This window comes from Anarrhichthys ocellatus, unplaced genomic scaffold (genome assembly GCF_004355925.1).
Source record: "Anarrhichthys ocellatus isolate YVR2014 unplaced genomic scaffold, GSC_Weel_1.0 scaffold25, whole genome shotgun sequence".
Lineage (NCBI taxonomy): Eukaryota > Metazoa > Chordata > Actinopteri > Perciformes > Anarhichadidae > Anarrhichthys > Anarrhichthys ocellatus.
Window position 1 is genome coordinate 3,121,989 of NW_022280055.1, and position 14,240 is coordinate 3,136,228.

A 14,240-nucleotide genomic window follows, 5' to 3' on the forward strand; every position below is an offset into this window, starting at 1 on the left:
AAAGCAGCTGTAATCAATATGTTTATGTTAATAATAGGTTTATGTGAAAGGTGTCGCTCGTAGAAACGAATGCACAGATAATTATGAGCCGTTTGAACATAATCTACACTACCTGCTCAACACCAAACAACAGACAGACACAGTTAGAGACTAGCTGGTGAACATGAAGAGACTACCGACCAAGCAAAACATGGACATTCCATTTTATCTATCTATATCTATCCATCTATGTATATATATCCATCTAAACCAACCATATATCCATCTACATATGTGTAAAATTGGTTCCACTTGCAAACCTACAGTATATATTTTACTTTATCAAATAAAAACTAATATGAAGTCTTACCTTCCTGGAGAATAAGTGAAACCACGTTGACCTGAGTCAAGCCAGCTTCACAGTCTTTGCTCTGACTGTCGGCCATGTGTGTCGGACATCAGGTGATTTTTCATCCAATCATTTCTACATCCACTTCACATGTGGAAACATTCATACTTGTAATTACTGTTCAGAGCTGTCAATCAAGGCACAAACATGGTGTCCACACCCACGTGCTTCAGCGCTTGGGATCATGTGTGTAACTTAAAACACACAAAGTGATGGACGGAGTATTCAGATTATTTACTGAAGTAGAAATACTAACTCCACAGTGTAAAAATACTGCATTACAAGTAAAAGTCCTGCATTCAAACCTTAATTTAGTAAAGTAAGTATTAACAGAAAAATGTGCTATCAGGAGTGCATAAAAAGTGCAAAAATGTAGTGAAGTAAAAATGATTTCCTCTGGGATGTAGTGGAGTAGAAATATAAAGCTGTATAAAATGGAAATACTCAGGGAATGTAAAAGTATTTCAAATTTGTATTTTAAGTAGGCTATAGTAATAAATGTATTTAGTTACATTCTACCACTGATCACACATCCACTCTCTTTTCACCTGTTGACTTCTTGAAAGTGCCTCTTTCCAATTAAAAACAAAGTTCACGTGTTTAAACACATCTACATTGTATTACTTCAGCAGTGCATATTCAGCAATTTAGTGGTACAAATCAACCAAACACAAAGTAAAAAAAGTGTATTTTGTAAGGTAAAGTGAAGCACTGTATCAGGTATCTTCTTGACATAATCGTGTTTGATTTAGGCATTCATTTGTGTGTGTATGTTGTGAACTCCATAGCCCTTATATGTGCTATGACCAGCACAATGTAATAAAAAAAAGACATGTGTATACGCATATGTGCTTCGAGCCATTATGCCAAAGTAAAGCATAGTAAGGTCTTTGTACAACCATGTATACATTTTAAAAAATGACACATTTAAGTGGTTAAGTGCACTTTGGAATGTGTTCTCACTTTCAGAGGGTACGGCATTAAGCTGCTTTACGTCTATAAAACCCAAGCACTGATCTGAGGTCAGCAGGGCCTGTAACTCATCAGGAAATCCCATCACAACAATCCATATTAACCAGCAAATTGTTAGTTTGAATTAGATTCATCTTTAAGAAAGCGTATTAATTCCGTATTTTAATCTAAAAACTGGACAAAGCAACTGTGTTTTTACTTTTTAAAACATAAAGTATAACCCACTGTACAGTTAATCCTACATGAATATTCCCTGCATACAAAATGCAGCATCCACTGTAGTGCACCTCCCTCCAAAAGCAGCAATGTTACACATACGTAGAGGTGTTTATTACCTCATATTTTGCCAAATAATCTGCTTCAATTTTTCACCAAAAAAAAATGCATCATCTGTTCTATATCCAGTCCCGTTTGAGCTCTTGACACTGATCGTAGAATTTAAAAAAAAAAAAAATCGGAGTCAGTGGAAATGGCACCCATCTCCAACTGATAATCTCCTAATTTATCTGTAACTAAATGGCCTAACTGAATTTTAGTGCTCAATCTAGCCATAATATGTTATACATATGCTGTTGTTGTTAGGCTGACTATTCAAAATCATAAATGTCATGGTCATGGATGCGAAAAGCTCCAGACATAAATATTTCTTAATAATATTTTGTCAATAAAGTTTGCAGTAAATACTTGACTCCGCTCACTGAGGTACAACTGTGACTCTGCCTCTAAGAAAGTTTAAGGAAGTCCGATCTGCTGGCACTTATATGATGATGAGGAGACCGACCACTACTAAAGATGATAGTCTTCTATAAAAATACTTCATTGTTCAACATTAATGAATAGCAAAGGCCTGCTGGTATCAATACTGTGGAATAAAACATGCTCAAACGTATTTTCAATCAATGATATTGTTCTTGCTTCTCTGGTTAAAAGAGGAGATGACAAATAAGCCAAAATATACTGAAGGAGCTCTGGGTGTTATCTTTGGCTGTTGCTTCAGAAAGGCAGAGCTCTAAAGTAATAACTCCTCCACGGCCAAAGTGCTGAATGTGACGCCTCTACAAGATGAATGAGGGTCATCAGGACGAGACATAAAAACCTGGCTTCCACTCAGTCGTGCTGTCAGCTACACTGTCTGTGTGTGTGTGAGTGTGTTTTACAGTACGTCACTCAATCATGCAAACATTAGTTGGTAAGTATTCAACTCTATAACCTAGTAACTTTGTAATTTCACTCCTTTTCAGTATAAACCACCTTGTGGAGTACAGAAAAAATAAACTACTAGAGATAAAAGTGTAATTTGCGAGCTGGAAAACAACAAAGCAAAGAACTCTGTACAGATGTACTGTTAGTAATAATTCTCTGGTTATAAATGTAAAAATATTGATTAGAGGAGATTTTTAAAAATAACCAAAAAACGGTATAACGGTAGTAATGCACATAGAAACGAAGCACAATGCCAACAAAGCCAAGGAAGAAGAAGACTGCTAGCTAGCAAACATGGACATAAACAATGCGTGATTGAAAATATTACAACAAATTGGCTGAGCAAAGGTTTTACGAGGAAGGAAATGCACTCCACATTTGTCAGACCTCAAGGATACACACAATGTGCTTTGGTGAGTAACACTGAATGCAAACAGAACTTTTGTTTGTGTACATAAAACTCCACAGGCCACCTTAAAAAGCAGCTAAAAAAGGTGAAATTGTAGCCCAATTTTAGTCCAGTTTTTGACCTGCTAATCATCAAATGATTGCTTCATAGGTAATGCTATATGATGTATAGTAAGGCAACACTGTATGTGTATCATCACTCAAAAGCCAATACTACATAATACTGTGAAGAGCAGCAGCCTGTAAATGAAGAATCAGTTTGTCAATGTCTGAGTCAGTTTCTTTATGTGCCGTTTCAGAAACTTGAAAGACGAACGAAGACTCTGGGAGGGTGAAGATGTTGGATTAGCTTCTAATCCACACCGGAGGTCAAAACAGCAAACCTGCACCCAGACGAGCCTCTGAGGGCAGATGGAGCCTTTGCAAGCTGACCTTCGGCCTTCACTGGAGACAGGTGAGCCCCGTAATTCAGTCTGATGAAGAGTCCTGTCGCGCCGTCATCCCCAGATCATGTGGTTGCTCAAAGATGCTCAAAAATGTTAGCCTTTTCCTTGCTCCCATGATTCAGTCTTGTAGCTAAAACAATCAAATGTTAAATCATGAACTTCTAAGAAAGCTGCAGATTCATGCCCAACATGGAAGTTTGTCACTTTTCTTGCAGGTAAAAAACAACATACTGCTAATGTGACACCCCTGCCGATGGGAGGACGGTGTGCGCCTTGTAGCTTCTTGAAAGTTGAAGGCACTGTTTGAGGAGACGCGTGGCCGCTGCAGCGGTGTCAGGATCGTGAGGGTTTCAGACGATGCACGTCACACCAGCATCCTCCACGTGGCCACAGTTGGTTTTGCCCCAGCCAGAAAACTTACACTGGTGGATGGTGTCTTCGGTCCCCTCACACGCCACGTCATCCATCCAGATCAGACCAGTACCTGCATAGAAAGGAGGAAAGAATGTATACATCGTAGTGCACGAACTGGCCAATTTGTTTAACTCACAGTGAAAAGTTGCAGAGACTTAAGGTGGATGCTGGGGTGGCGGTGACAAGGAGAGCTGGGCATTTCTCACATTAACCTTATATTAACCACACAAATTGAAAAAGCGTGTTCGTCGTGCTGCATAGAATCCCAGCATATCTCGTGTGGCTGTAACAGTGCAGCTCGAGTTGACTGCCTGTACTGGTTTGGAGGCTTCACTCGATTATGCTGAGCCTTTTGTCTTGTTTTTGTTTAGTTTCTTGATTTCTTTCCATCTCCTTTGCTTTGTTTTTCCTGTCTGGCCTGTTTTGTTCAACAACTCTGCCATTTGTAAAGTAAAAAACCCCAAAAAATAATCAAAAACATCCAAAAATCCCAAGGGTGTAATTTTGGTTTTAGATGTGGGGGATAAAGAATGGAGAAGAACTCTGTCTGCAGGGTTTTCCTTTCAGGAAGCCCCCAACAACCAATGTTGGTATCTTCATCTTCGTTTTAAACACAGCACAGCTCTTTTCATTTTACAACAGATACATTTACATCTTTTCTAATCTTGGCTATTGTTTTTTTCTTTTATCTACAACTATGTTCATTGTAATCATTAAGCTTCTTTCCTTCCTTCTATGTGAAAATCTACTTGGCAGAAGTTAACATAAATTTACATCCGCTTACATATAATGTTGTTCATACTGATAGCATTCCTAAAATGTGTGTATATTTCAGCAGGAAAAGACACACGGACAACCCGAAAACATACCGTTACATTAAAAAAAAAAAAAAAAAAAAAATCGCATCTGGACTTCGATATTAGCGGTCCAAGTTCAGTGACGTCTGCGATGGCTCATTCGTGCAAATATGATGCAACTGCAGCCAACGAGAGGGAACATGTTGGCTGCAGGAGTTTCCCACATTGTAACCACAGCAACAAAGCTGCATTGTAGCATCTATACTCAGCTTGTGTTCTTCTTCTCTTCTCACATTTTAAGAGCTAGTTGTAAATTCTTGGGTTTGTAAAAACCTTGTTTGGTGCAGTCATTTCTCAGACAGAAAAATGATTCTTCACTCGTTGCTCTGCTATTTAGCAAAAGGTTTCGCGGTTATATTCTTATAACCGTGAAACCTTTTAAAGGTTTTAAAGGCAAGTGTTATTAGATGCAGAGACATATCTCAGAGACAGTTGTCATCCTTGTGTGTGTATACAAGTCTTTGGATCGAGACAGCAAGTACTCCTCACAGAATTGTTGATCAGATAATATTGTATCCGGTAATAAAATACACAGTTCCAGCTGGTAAGCAGAGCTTTTGGCCGTATTGTTTCCCTATAAAACCTTGGTTCCTGTTTGTAGAACTGGAACTCACTGGAGGGTTTATGGAAAGTCCCTTCAGTTCTGCAAAACATCTTTCGAGGCTCGGAGGAGATGGTGCTCAGAGTGCTGATAATGCAGTTTGAGGACACATGACTAAAAGGATAAGGTAGGTGAGAAGAGAGGCCGACTCATCAGTAATGCCCTGAAAGCAACATCTGGAGTCTTGTAACCGTCAACTCTGCTGCTCTGCTCTATGTCACAACTGTTTATCACTCGGGCTGTACTGAGCTCTCAGTGAGGGATTCAAACTAATTGTAGTGCTCAGAAAAAATGAGAGAGAAGTGAAACATACAATGTAAAAAACACGATGTTGGCTAAGTCACGGACGAGGAAGATAAAAAGCACAAAATCAAAATTCACATAAACAAAGAAGTATAATTAAAAGCACTAGTTTAGCTTCAGGCAATCTGGTTCATGAACTTGAATAATTCAAACCTATTAGTCTTCCACTTCCATTATTTCCTCCTATAACTGGCAAAAAGTTCAAGGCACAGTCAAGATCATCACAACTTAAGAGTAATATGAATTATCACCCAATAAGGGCCATGTGAAAAATGATTACTGTTACTGTGGAACAGTAAACTGAGACAATCTTCTAAATTATTTTGTCTTATGTCTGACTTTATTATGTAACCGTGAAAAACAAAACACAGACCAAGAGGTTGCAAAATTCAATGTGGAATTAATGCCTATTTAATGTGTAAACTGTGCGGTTTTTTTAGGCTCTCTTGTATTTGTATACAGTGTTTATTCTTATGTACAGGTCTCATAAAAAGATCAAGAACATGAAAATAAGAGATGTGATTTAAAATCCAACACATAAACTATCAACAGATTAGCAAAGAGAATCTCTGTTGGCTTTAACTTTAAGGTGTAAATGTGTGTCATTACATGGCTTTTATGCCCATATCACTGCAATTCAAATGAATGAAAATCATATCACTACAACACCCTGCTCCATATGTTGTTTGAAAAGCCTGGAAGATAAATCAATCCAAAAATTGTCTCGACAAGCTCGAGTGTCTGTTGTGAAAGACTGATAATATAATTCAAAAGATAATTCACTGCACTAATAAGTCAAACTGTGTATTTCTTTCTGCACCACATTGACCCCATGCAGACATATCAGAGATGTTTCATGCAAAAAGAGAAATGTTTTGACTGTTCAGACAGCTCGTCCTTCCACTTAAATTGTGTTGTTACAGTAAGTCTTTGTTACACTAAAGTCTTAGTCAGTTGCAAAAACACATTCAGCTCTGGTGCCACATTGAGCGGATACTTGATTGCATTTGTGTTATTGTGCTTGAAAGACTGACTGTATATGTTCCCTAAAAATGCTAACAAGTAAGGAACGGATATATTTCCAGTTCTGCCAGTTTCAACTTGTCCTGTTTGTGCTTTTAACCGCATTAGAGTTCAAAGAAAGAAGAAAACGTGGACACATAATCTGCCTGGTGAAACCACGACTAACAAAATGTAAGTTGAATCGAGTCAATTCTATTTACATAGACCAAAATCCCAAATCTAAAATGTGCTTTGAAGGGATTTACAATATGTACAACACATGGCACTCTCTATCCTTAGACCCTCAATCTAATCAAGAACAAAATAAACAAAAATGAAATAAAAGCTCTTCCAGGACAAGGAGATGTAAATTATTTCTTTTGTACACAAACAATTTCTGTAAAATCTGATCAAAATGTTGCATTTAAAGGCTCATTTCTGCAAATAAACAGCAAATATCGACAGCTCAGTCAACCCATATTCTTCCAGCATTCTTTGCTTCACAACTAAACATAACAGAAGAGAAACTGGCTGTAGATTTGACATCTTCAAAGCAGCAGGAAGCAGCAGGCGCACGTGTCTCCATGAAGGCATGCACAGGATGGAAATGAGGTATGCACTGGGGAGAACATGAGCCCCAGCTGTTCAGCCGCTGTGCCTTCTCAGGGTTTGCTTTAATGGACATGGACCTGTAAACTGTTTATTCTGGATCTCAACACACTTTTACTGCACTGTCTGCAGGCCGGGGGGTCAGGCCGCTCTCACCAAACTTATGACACTTCTCACAAATAAGTGTTGAATCCCCAAAAACATCCATCTGTTTGAGGTTTTAAAGGAACACCTGCAGGCATGATTTATAAGAGTCACTCAATTTTACAATGATTGGAAAGATTAAAAGGCTGTTTGAATAAATGTGCAAAAACAAAAGAAAACAACCCTAGAAGTCCTGGACTTTGTTTAAGAGCAATTTTTCTAACCTCCGCAAGTCGCTCTCCTTGATTGCTGTTGATCTTGATTGATCTTCTGTTTCTCGTCATGGGAGCTAGAAACCACTGTTCACTGATGCAAAGAAAGCAACTATTCTTCATACATGTTTACAGTCTATCCATAATTGTGTCATCTTGATGTGTATATTGTAATTTTACTATGTTGGTTTATTCTGTACACACACAATCTATTGGTTTGTATTGGTTTCTGATTTCTTTCCGTTTTTACAATAAAGTTTCTGTGTGTTTTGTTTTCTTGCATTAATCGAGGGTCAAAGGACAGAGGTGTTATAAACTGTACAGATCGTAAAAACCCCATAAAGCAAATTTGTGATTTGTGATACTGTGGCTAATTAAATAAACAAAACAAAAGAAGATGAAACATCATCTCAAGCGACCCCAAAAAATCATAATTACATGGTTAAGATTCAAATTTTGTATCACACAATCTTCCTCAGCAGACGAAGTTAGCCTGTGTCGTCATCAAATATATTGTCAATTTTCAAATTGACATTTTTTCTGAGCAATTCAAGGACTTTCCATTCATGTTGGCTTCAAAGTAGGATGTAAAAATCATTACAGTAGTTGACAAAACAATCTCACCACAAAATAAAAACATTGAACATCTAGGAACGATTGTGTGATACTGTCAAAAAGCTCCAAAGAAGCTACTAAATAGAGCTTTAAAAGTGACCACTTTCCACATATATGATCCCATATGTTTAAATGTCATGCTTCATATATTATTAAAAAGCACAGACAGGATTGCCAGATATCTGAGGCATCGTTGTATGATTTAGTTTACTTAAAACACAAGAATAACAATTTGTGCTTGTTTGCTTTTTTTGGTTTCTTTTGGCTATAAGTGAGATTATAAATACACTCTCTCTTGCATCTCTGGTGGACTGGTGAGGGATCTTATATGCATTGCAATCATTTGAAATGTTTCTATTATTTAGTTTGGGTATTTATTATTGCAATCCTGATTCTTTTTATTTGCCTCATGGGGCGACTGGAGCTCAGTTTGTACAGCAGCTCTGCCATTAATAGCATTGTCGGTGTCTTGAACCCCAAATTGCTTCCAAAGTTGCTTTTGATCAATGTGTCTGCCAAATGAACTAATGGCATGTACAAATAAATATTTCATAGAAAATTTAATTTAATTTATCCAACAGTTAGAGGCCAATCTGTGTCTAAGAAATAACGTTAAAGCCTTAAAAGATGCTCTGATTATAAAAAGTTAAAGGTGATTGTCTCATCTGAAAAGATGTATTTGAATTGCAGATAGTTTAAAATTGGATCCAGCCGTGATGTTAGTCACTGCTGTGGAGGTTGTCCCCCGGATCAAACGCATGTTTTGCCCCAATTTTCCAGACTTATTGGTAACAACTCTGCAGAGACTCGGAATGATGTAAGGCCGACTTGGTGAATGAAATAAAATGGAGAGGGAGAGACAGACAGAGACAAAGAGCGAGAAAGCGAGAGAGATGGATATGACCCCTGAGACTCTTTCTTGACGACATCTGGCTCGCAAAACTTTCCCCATAAAACCTTAATATTAATCCCTGCAGCATTTTAGGGCATTGTTACTGTAGGTAAAACCAGGCAACAGCAAAATAATAAAAAAATGCAGAGTTCGTAAAAAATCAGAACTACTGCCATCAGTAAACTTCATCATGGATACGTGCTATGGGCAATTTCTTTTTTAATTATTTCCTGTCTCGATTGAGATTTTCTTTATTCCATAAAATGACCATGACTCATAAAGAATGAGCTTAAAGGGAGAGTACCTTCAAACTAATAATCAAAATATCCTCTATTCTTACTTGCCTTACTGTAGTTAATACTGGTGTTTACTTTTAATACAGCTGATGCATTCACTAAATCTGTGTTTTTTGATGAACTACTTAGCATCCAGAGACCGTTTGGTTTCTGCTTCTATCTACAGAAACTTCCCTGAGATAGAAGTTTGCAGACGACATCTTTTTCTTGTAGGCATGTACAGTCTTGAGGTCATAAAGTTTGGGCAGTGCATCGCAGACATCTTTGCAGACATGAGCAGTATAAAATGTATGTTTCATGGACTCTCATGGATCCTTGCAACTATGCAGACATGTAATGCCTTAATGCAAATGTAAGAAGGGGCAGTTGTTTTCCCAAACAGCACTTTTTACTGAAAGAATTAACAAAATTAACATATTTGTGATGTTTAAACTGAAAACAAACGAAAAGAAAGAGCAGACAATCACTACCCTCACTTCGATTTACATTTTGTGCATGGAAAAATACTATATAAATACAGTTTGATATTATTACATTATGTTTATTCAATGCCCGTGCTTGCATACTGTTTATCTTGAGGGTTTGAGTTTGGACTCCGCATGAATGAGTCACATGTTGGATGATGAGGCTGAATGGTAAATAGACTACATACAGTACACTGGACAGTTTATCAGCTGTTGCTGGACAGCTAACTAAGCTAATGTTAGCTTTGTGAGTTAGGTGAATAGAATAAACTAGATTCCTCTCTGAGGCGGTTCAAATACACACTTGATGGCAGGAAAACAACAGCTTGTATATGTTTGAGTGTCGGCCATCGCATACCGTGTCCGAAGCGTCCGGTCTTATGGACCTCAGCGACTCCTCGGTATCCCAGCATCGTGCACACCACGTCCCCATCTTTTTTGTCCCAGACGTCGTCACACACCGTCCCCCAGCGCCGTTCATGGAAAACCTCTACACGACCTTCGTGAGGGCCTGACCCGTTCACCAGCCGCACCAGGGTCTCGTCCACTGCAACACACACAAGCCTACATTAACATTAACATAAGGATCTGTATGCAATGTGAAGTTTTGCAATATGTATGCAAATACACATGAACTAGCATTTAAATACACATTTGCTTCTACGGTCAAATGTGTTCGTAGGCAGTTTATTGGATCCTTCAAGCGATAAAAGGTTTGTAGCAAACAGCATCATGCTCCTTAGTGTGCAGAAAATGAAGTCTTTATTATTTATTCCAACACAACTATATTTAAAGAACACATGACTCTCTTCATCCGGCACTTGTTGGCATGACTTTGAACTCAAAGTCAAGATATTTTCATTGCGAGTTGAATGAATCCTTCAAATCAAACCAATATGACAACAAGCGGAGATGAAGGTTGTTTCCAACATGCTGCAGCAGAAGTTTTTTTTATCCAGAAACCACATAAATAGTCTTTGATTCAAAAAGTAAAATGAATAAAATGATTCCCATGTGAAGTCACTTTTTTCTTTCTTCCTGTTATGTAAAAAGTTGGGGGTTATAGAATTTGGAACTGGACGTTCCGTCCAAAAATGTATTTTTTCTGCGATTGCTGACCATCATCTGAACATAATGATCTATAGTCTGGCAATAATCACTGGAGTTTGACAGAGTACCGTATGAAGGATTTTCAAATCCACAACTTCGGTCTTTGAAACTTCATGCATCTGTAAACAAACAAAGTAAACAAAACTCCAGCAAGCCTCTAGTCCCAGTTACGAAATAGTCGTAGATGCAGAACTTCTTTTCTTTTCTCCACTTTTTGTTTTGGTCCATGAAACAAGATATTACATGTTTTTGGTGAAGTCGTAGCTCCATATTTACTCAGCAAACACTAGAGTGGCATTCATCTTCTCATCGCACTCTCTGTAAGAAAAGGAATACGATTATTTCCCACATTGCAGAACTATTTCTCTAAATAAGTAGATACACTTAACCCCAAAATTGCTCCCGTAGCTGTGCCTACGGTGAATGTGATAGAATCTGAATTGTAAGTCGCTTTGGATAAAAGTGTCTGCTAATGTAATGTCATACACATTTGACAAATACCTGATTTTTAACACAATATATATCAGGGTATTAAAAAAACTAATAAAAATTCAGGGTTGGAGTGCCTTGCTCAACAACTTGCATAGAGGAACGTATAACATTATAAACACATTGAAGTGTGTGTGTGTGTGTGTGTGTGTGTGTGTGTGTGTGTGTGTGTGTGTGTGTGTGTTTACCTTTCTTTCTCATTTTCTCTCTGCGCTCTCAAAGGTGATAAATCAAGTCAATTATACGGCATAGTTTTAGGAATACGAGATGTACATTGGATCAATAAAGCCTCAGCTAACACAAACACACTCACTCACACACACTATCCTCTGTGTTAAGTCATGCTCACTGACCGAGACTGTTGACAAAGTGCTGGAGAGTAAACCCAGACACATTATCTGGACAGGATATTAGTCTCATCAGACCATCATAAATTCTAACTGTGTACCATTTAACTCTGATTAGACAGTCAAGTAGTTTGCACCCACTAGCCCATCATAATTTAATACCTACCATAACATCACACAATCATATCTGCTGCGCATATTTGTATCACATTCTTGCAGAAAATCAGCAAATTGAAACCAGAAATTAGGTGTACTTTCAACCTCCTGTTGCTCTTTTTTCCTCGACAGACCCAAAGTGACTGAAAGAGCGGAAAGCAACGAGTGCTAGAATAGCACATATTAGTTTTCAACAAAGAATGAGTAATTGAGTACTCAATTACCTGAAACAGATGTCGAAACTATTTGTTCACTCGTCAAACACAAAACAGTCCCTCTTTTCTAAATTCCTATTAAGTTGGGTAAAACCTGGAAGACTCTTCTCTGGCATGAAGATGAAGAAGTATCACAGTTATTGATACGTTTTATGATGGTTATACTCTTGAACAGGATACTTTCCTTTTAAATGTCATTAAATCAACCACCAGACAGAAATCTGCTCCAATGGCAGCAGAAAAAAAACTTTTTTTCACACACGTGATGCACATTTTTTTGCTAATGGTAATTTATAGCTTTGGTGGTGTAGATTTACCCTCAATTATAGTCTTCTAGTCACTGAGAAACACAATTAAATTAGCTGCCTTTTATCTTTTTTTTGGTTCAGGAGGAATGGGATACAGACAAACACAGTATAGTTATTTTTATTATCAGCTGAATTGATTGAATTAGTGTTAATATTGGATTTTATTTAGATTGCAGCTAATTTTTTACACTTCTTTGGAAGGAAGGAGGTATCTTAAAGATCAGAAATCAACAAAACCACTTTCCCTGACTTACTCTACTCATCTTTTCCAGAGAGTCTGGGAAGAAGATGAGGAGGAAGAGGAACAAGAGGAAAGGTTCTGAGTGGACGCAGCACATTGTTAACAAGATAGTTATGTTTTCTAAACACAACTGGTTATCATAAAAAAAAATCAACATGTCAAAACCACAAATTTCACTTTTGGATTAAAATAATAAGACTTTAATTTACAACTAAGACCTTAAGTTTATGTAGTTAATGACTTTTACTGAGTCATAAAGCTTGTGCACAATAACGCGTGGGAGAGTGAAGTTAGCAATCCAAACAAATACTTCTTCAAGTAATAATGCATAAAAAGAATCAAGAACCCTGGTGTCTAACTTATCCTGCCTCTTTACAGTCGGACAGCTCTCATGTTGACTTTAGACAGCCAACAAAGTGGTTCACCATGAACTCACTAATTTGGACAACAAGCCTGTTGTTCCTGTGCATGAGATATAATGACCAGGGAAAATTTAGACCAGCCAGCTCCAAGTGTTGAGGGTCGTCCAAGCGGTTCAAGCCTCAGAGGCCGGGGGGAGCTACAGCACCAGACTGTCGATACCTGAAGAAGGCCAGAACAGGGAGTGATCGCCTATTACTAATGTCTATCTGGCAGGCAGGAAGGGTCTGCACGGAGCAGGACTGAATGGCTTCAGGACAACAGTTAACCAGCTACAGCTGTTCAGAATATGTCCTTCTTATTGTTGTCTTTCACAATGTTAGCTCTTCTAGTGTCTTTTACGTTTTCTTCTCTTTACTCCTCTTCCTGTTTCGCAACATTTGTTTGCTTCTGATTAGATTTTCTTGGCCAGTCTTGCACTCTCACAACTTAGCGTACCATACAAGCACATTTTAAAAAACAGTGTGTGCCTCTCATGTGGTCTTTGTTTTACATTCTAAAGTATTAGTTTGTCATTTTTGGAAATACCCTGCTTTACTTTTCAGCCAAGTGAAAGGTTATAATGTATTTAAAAGTACTTAATCTCTGAGTTTCTTCACAATTTATTCTCAAAAGTTTGAGAGGCTCCTAATGGATTTGCAATGGATGCAACGATATGTGATACTTGATGCAGCATGACTTTTAAAAGAAGCGATGACTATAATAGTGTTTATCAATGAGGTGCCTTTGACCTGAATACTACTGTGATATGTTAAATGGAATGGTTTGACGATTTGAGAAAAATGCTTTACCTTCTTGCTGAGAATTAGATGAAAAGATTGATACCACTCTCATATCTGTTTGGTAAATATAAGGCTTCAGCCAGAAACCGGTTAGCCTAGCTTAGCATAAAGACTAAGAGTTAGCCTGGCTCTATCCGCTGACAAAAGCAGCCTGAAAACACCACTAAAGCTCACTCAAATGAAGATCATGTAGAAGACGATGAAAGTGGGGCTGGGTATCGCCACAGATTTCCCAATTATATTAAGTATCGATTCAATTATGGATATTTCAGTTACAATACAATTATTTTATTGTTGAGTTGTGGTATTTCCACAATATTTCACTTCAATTTGGCACATCTTTTGT

General features: G+C 37.8%; 1 protein-coding gene across 1 annotated transcript in view; it reads right to left on the reverse strand.

Annotated features, from left to right (window-relative positions):
• Positions 1 to 1,509: 1,509 nt before the first annotated feature.
• scara5 (scavenger receptor class A, member 5 (putative)) overlaps positions 1,510 to 14,240 on the reverse strand; it is a 78,925-nt gene continuing 66,194 nt past the window's right edge. Inside the window, exons 11-12 of the mRNA XM_031861818.1 lie at positions 10,185 to 10,373; positions 1,510 to 3,901 (exon numbers count right to left, since the gene is read on the reverse strand). Coding sequence (XP_031717678.1) covers positions 3,768 to 3,901; positions 10,185 to 10,373 — 323 coding nt within the window. The 3' untranslated portion in view covers positions 1,510 to 3,767. The remainder of the gene's footprint in view (positions 3,902 to 10,184; positions 10,374 to 14,240) is intronic.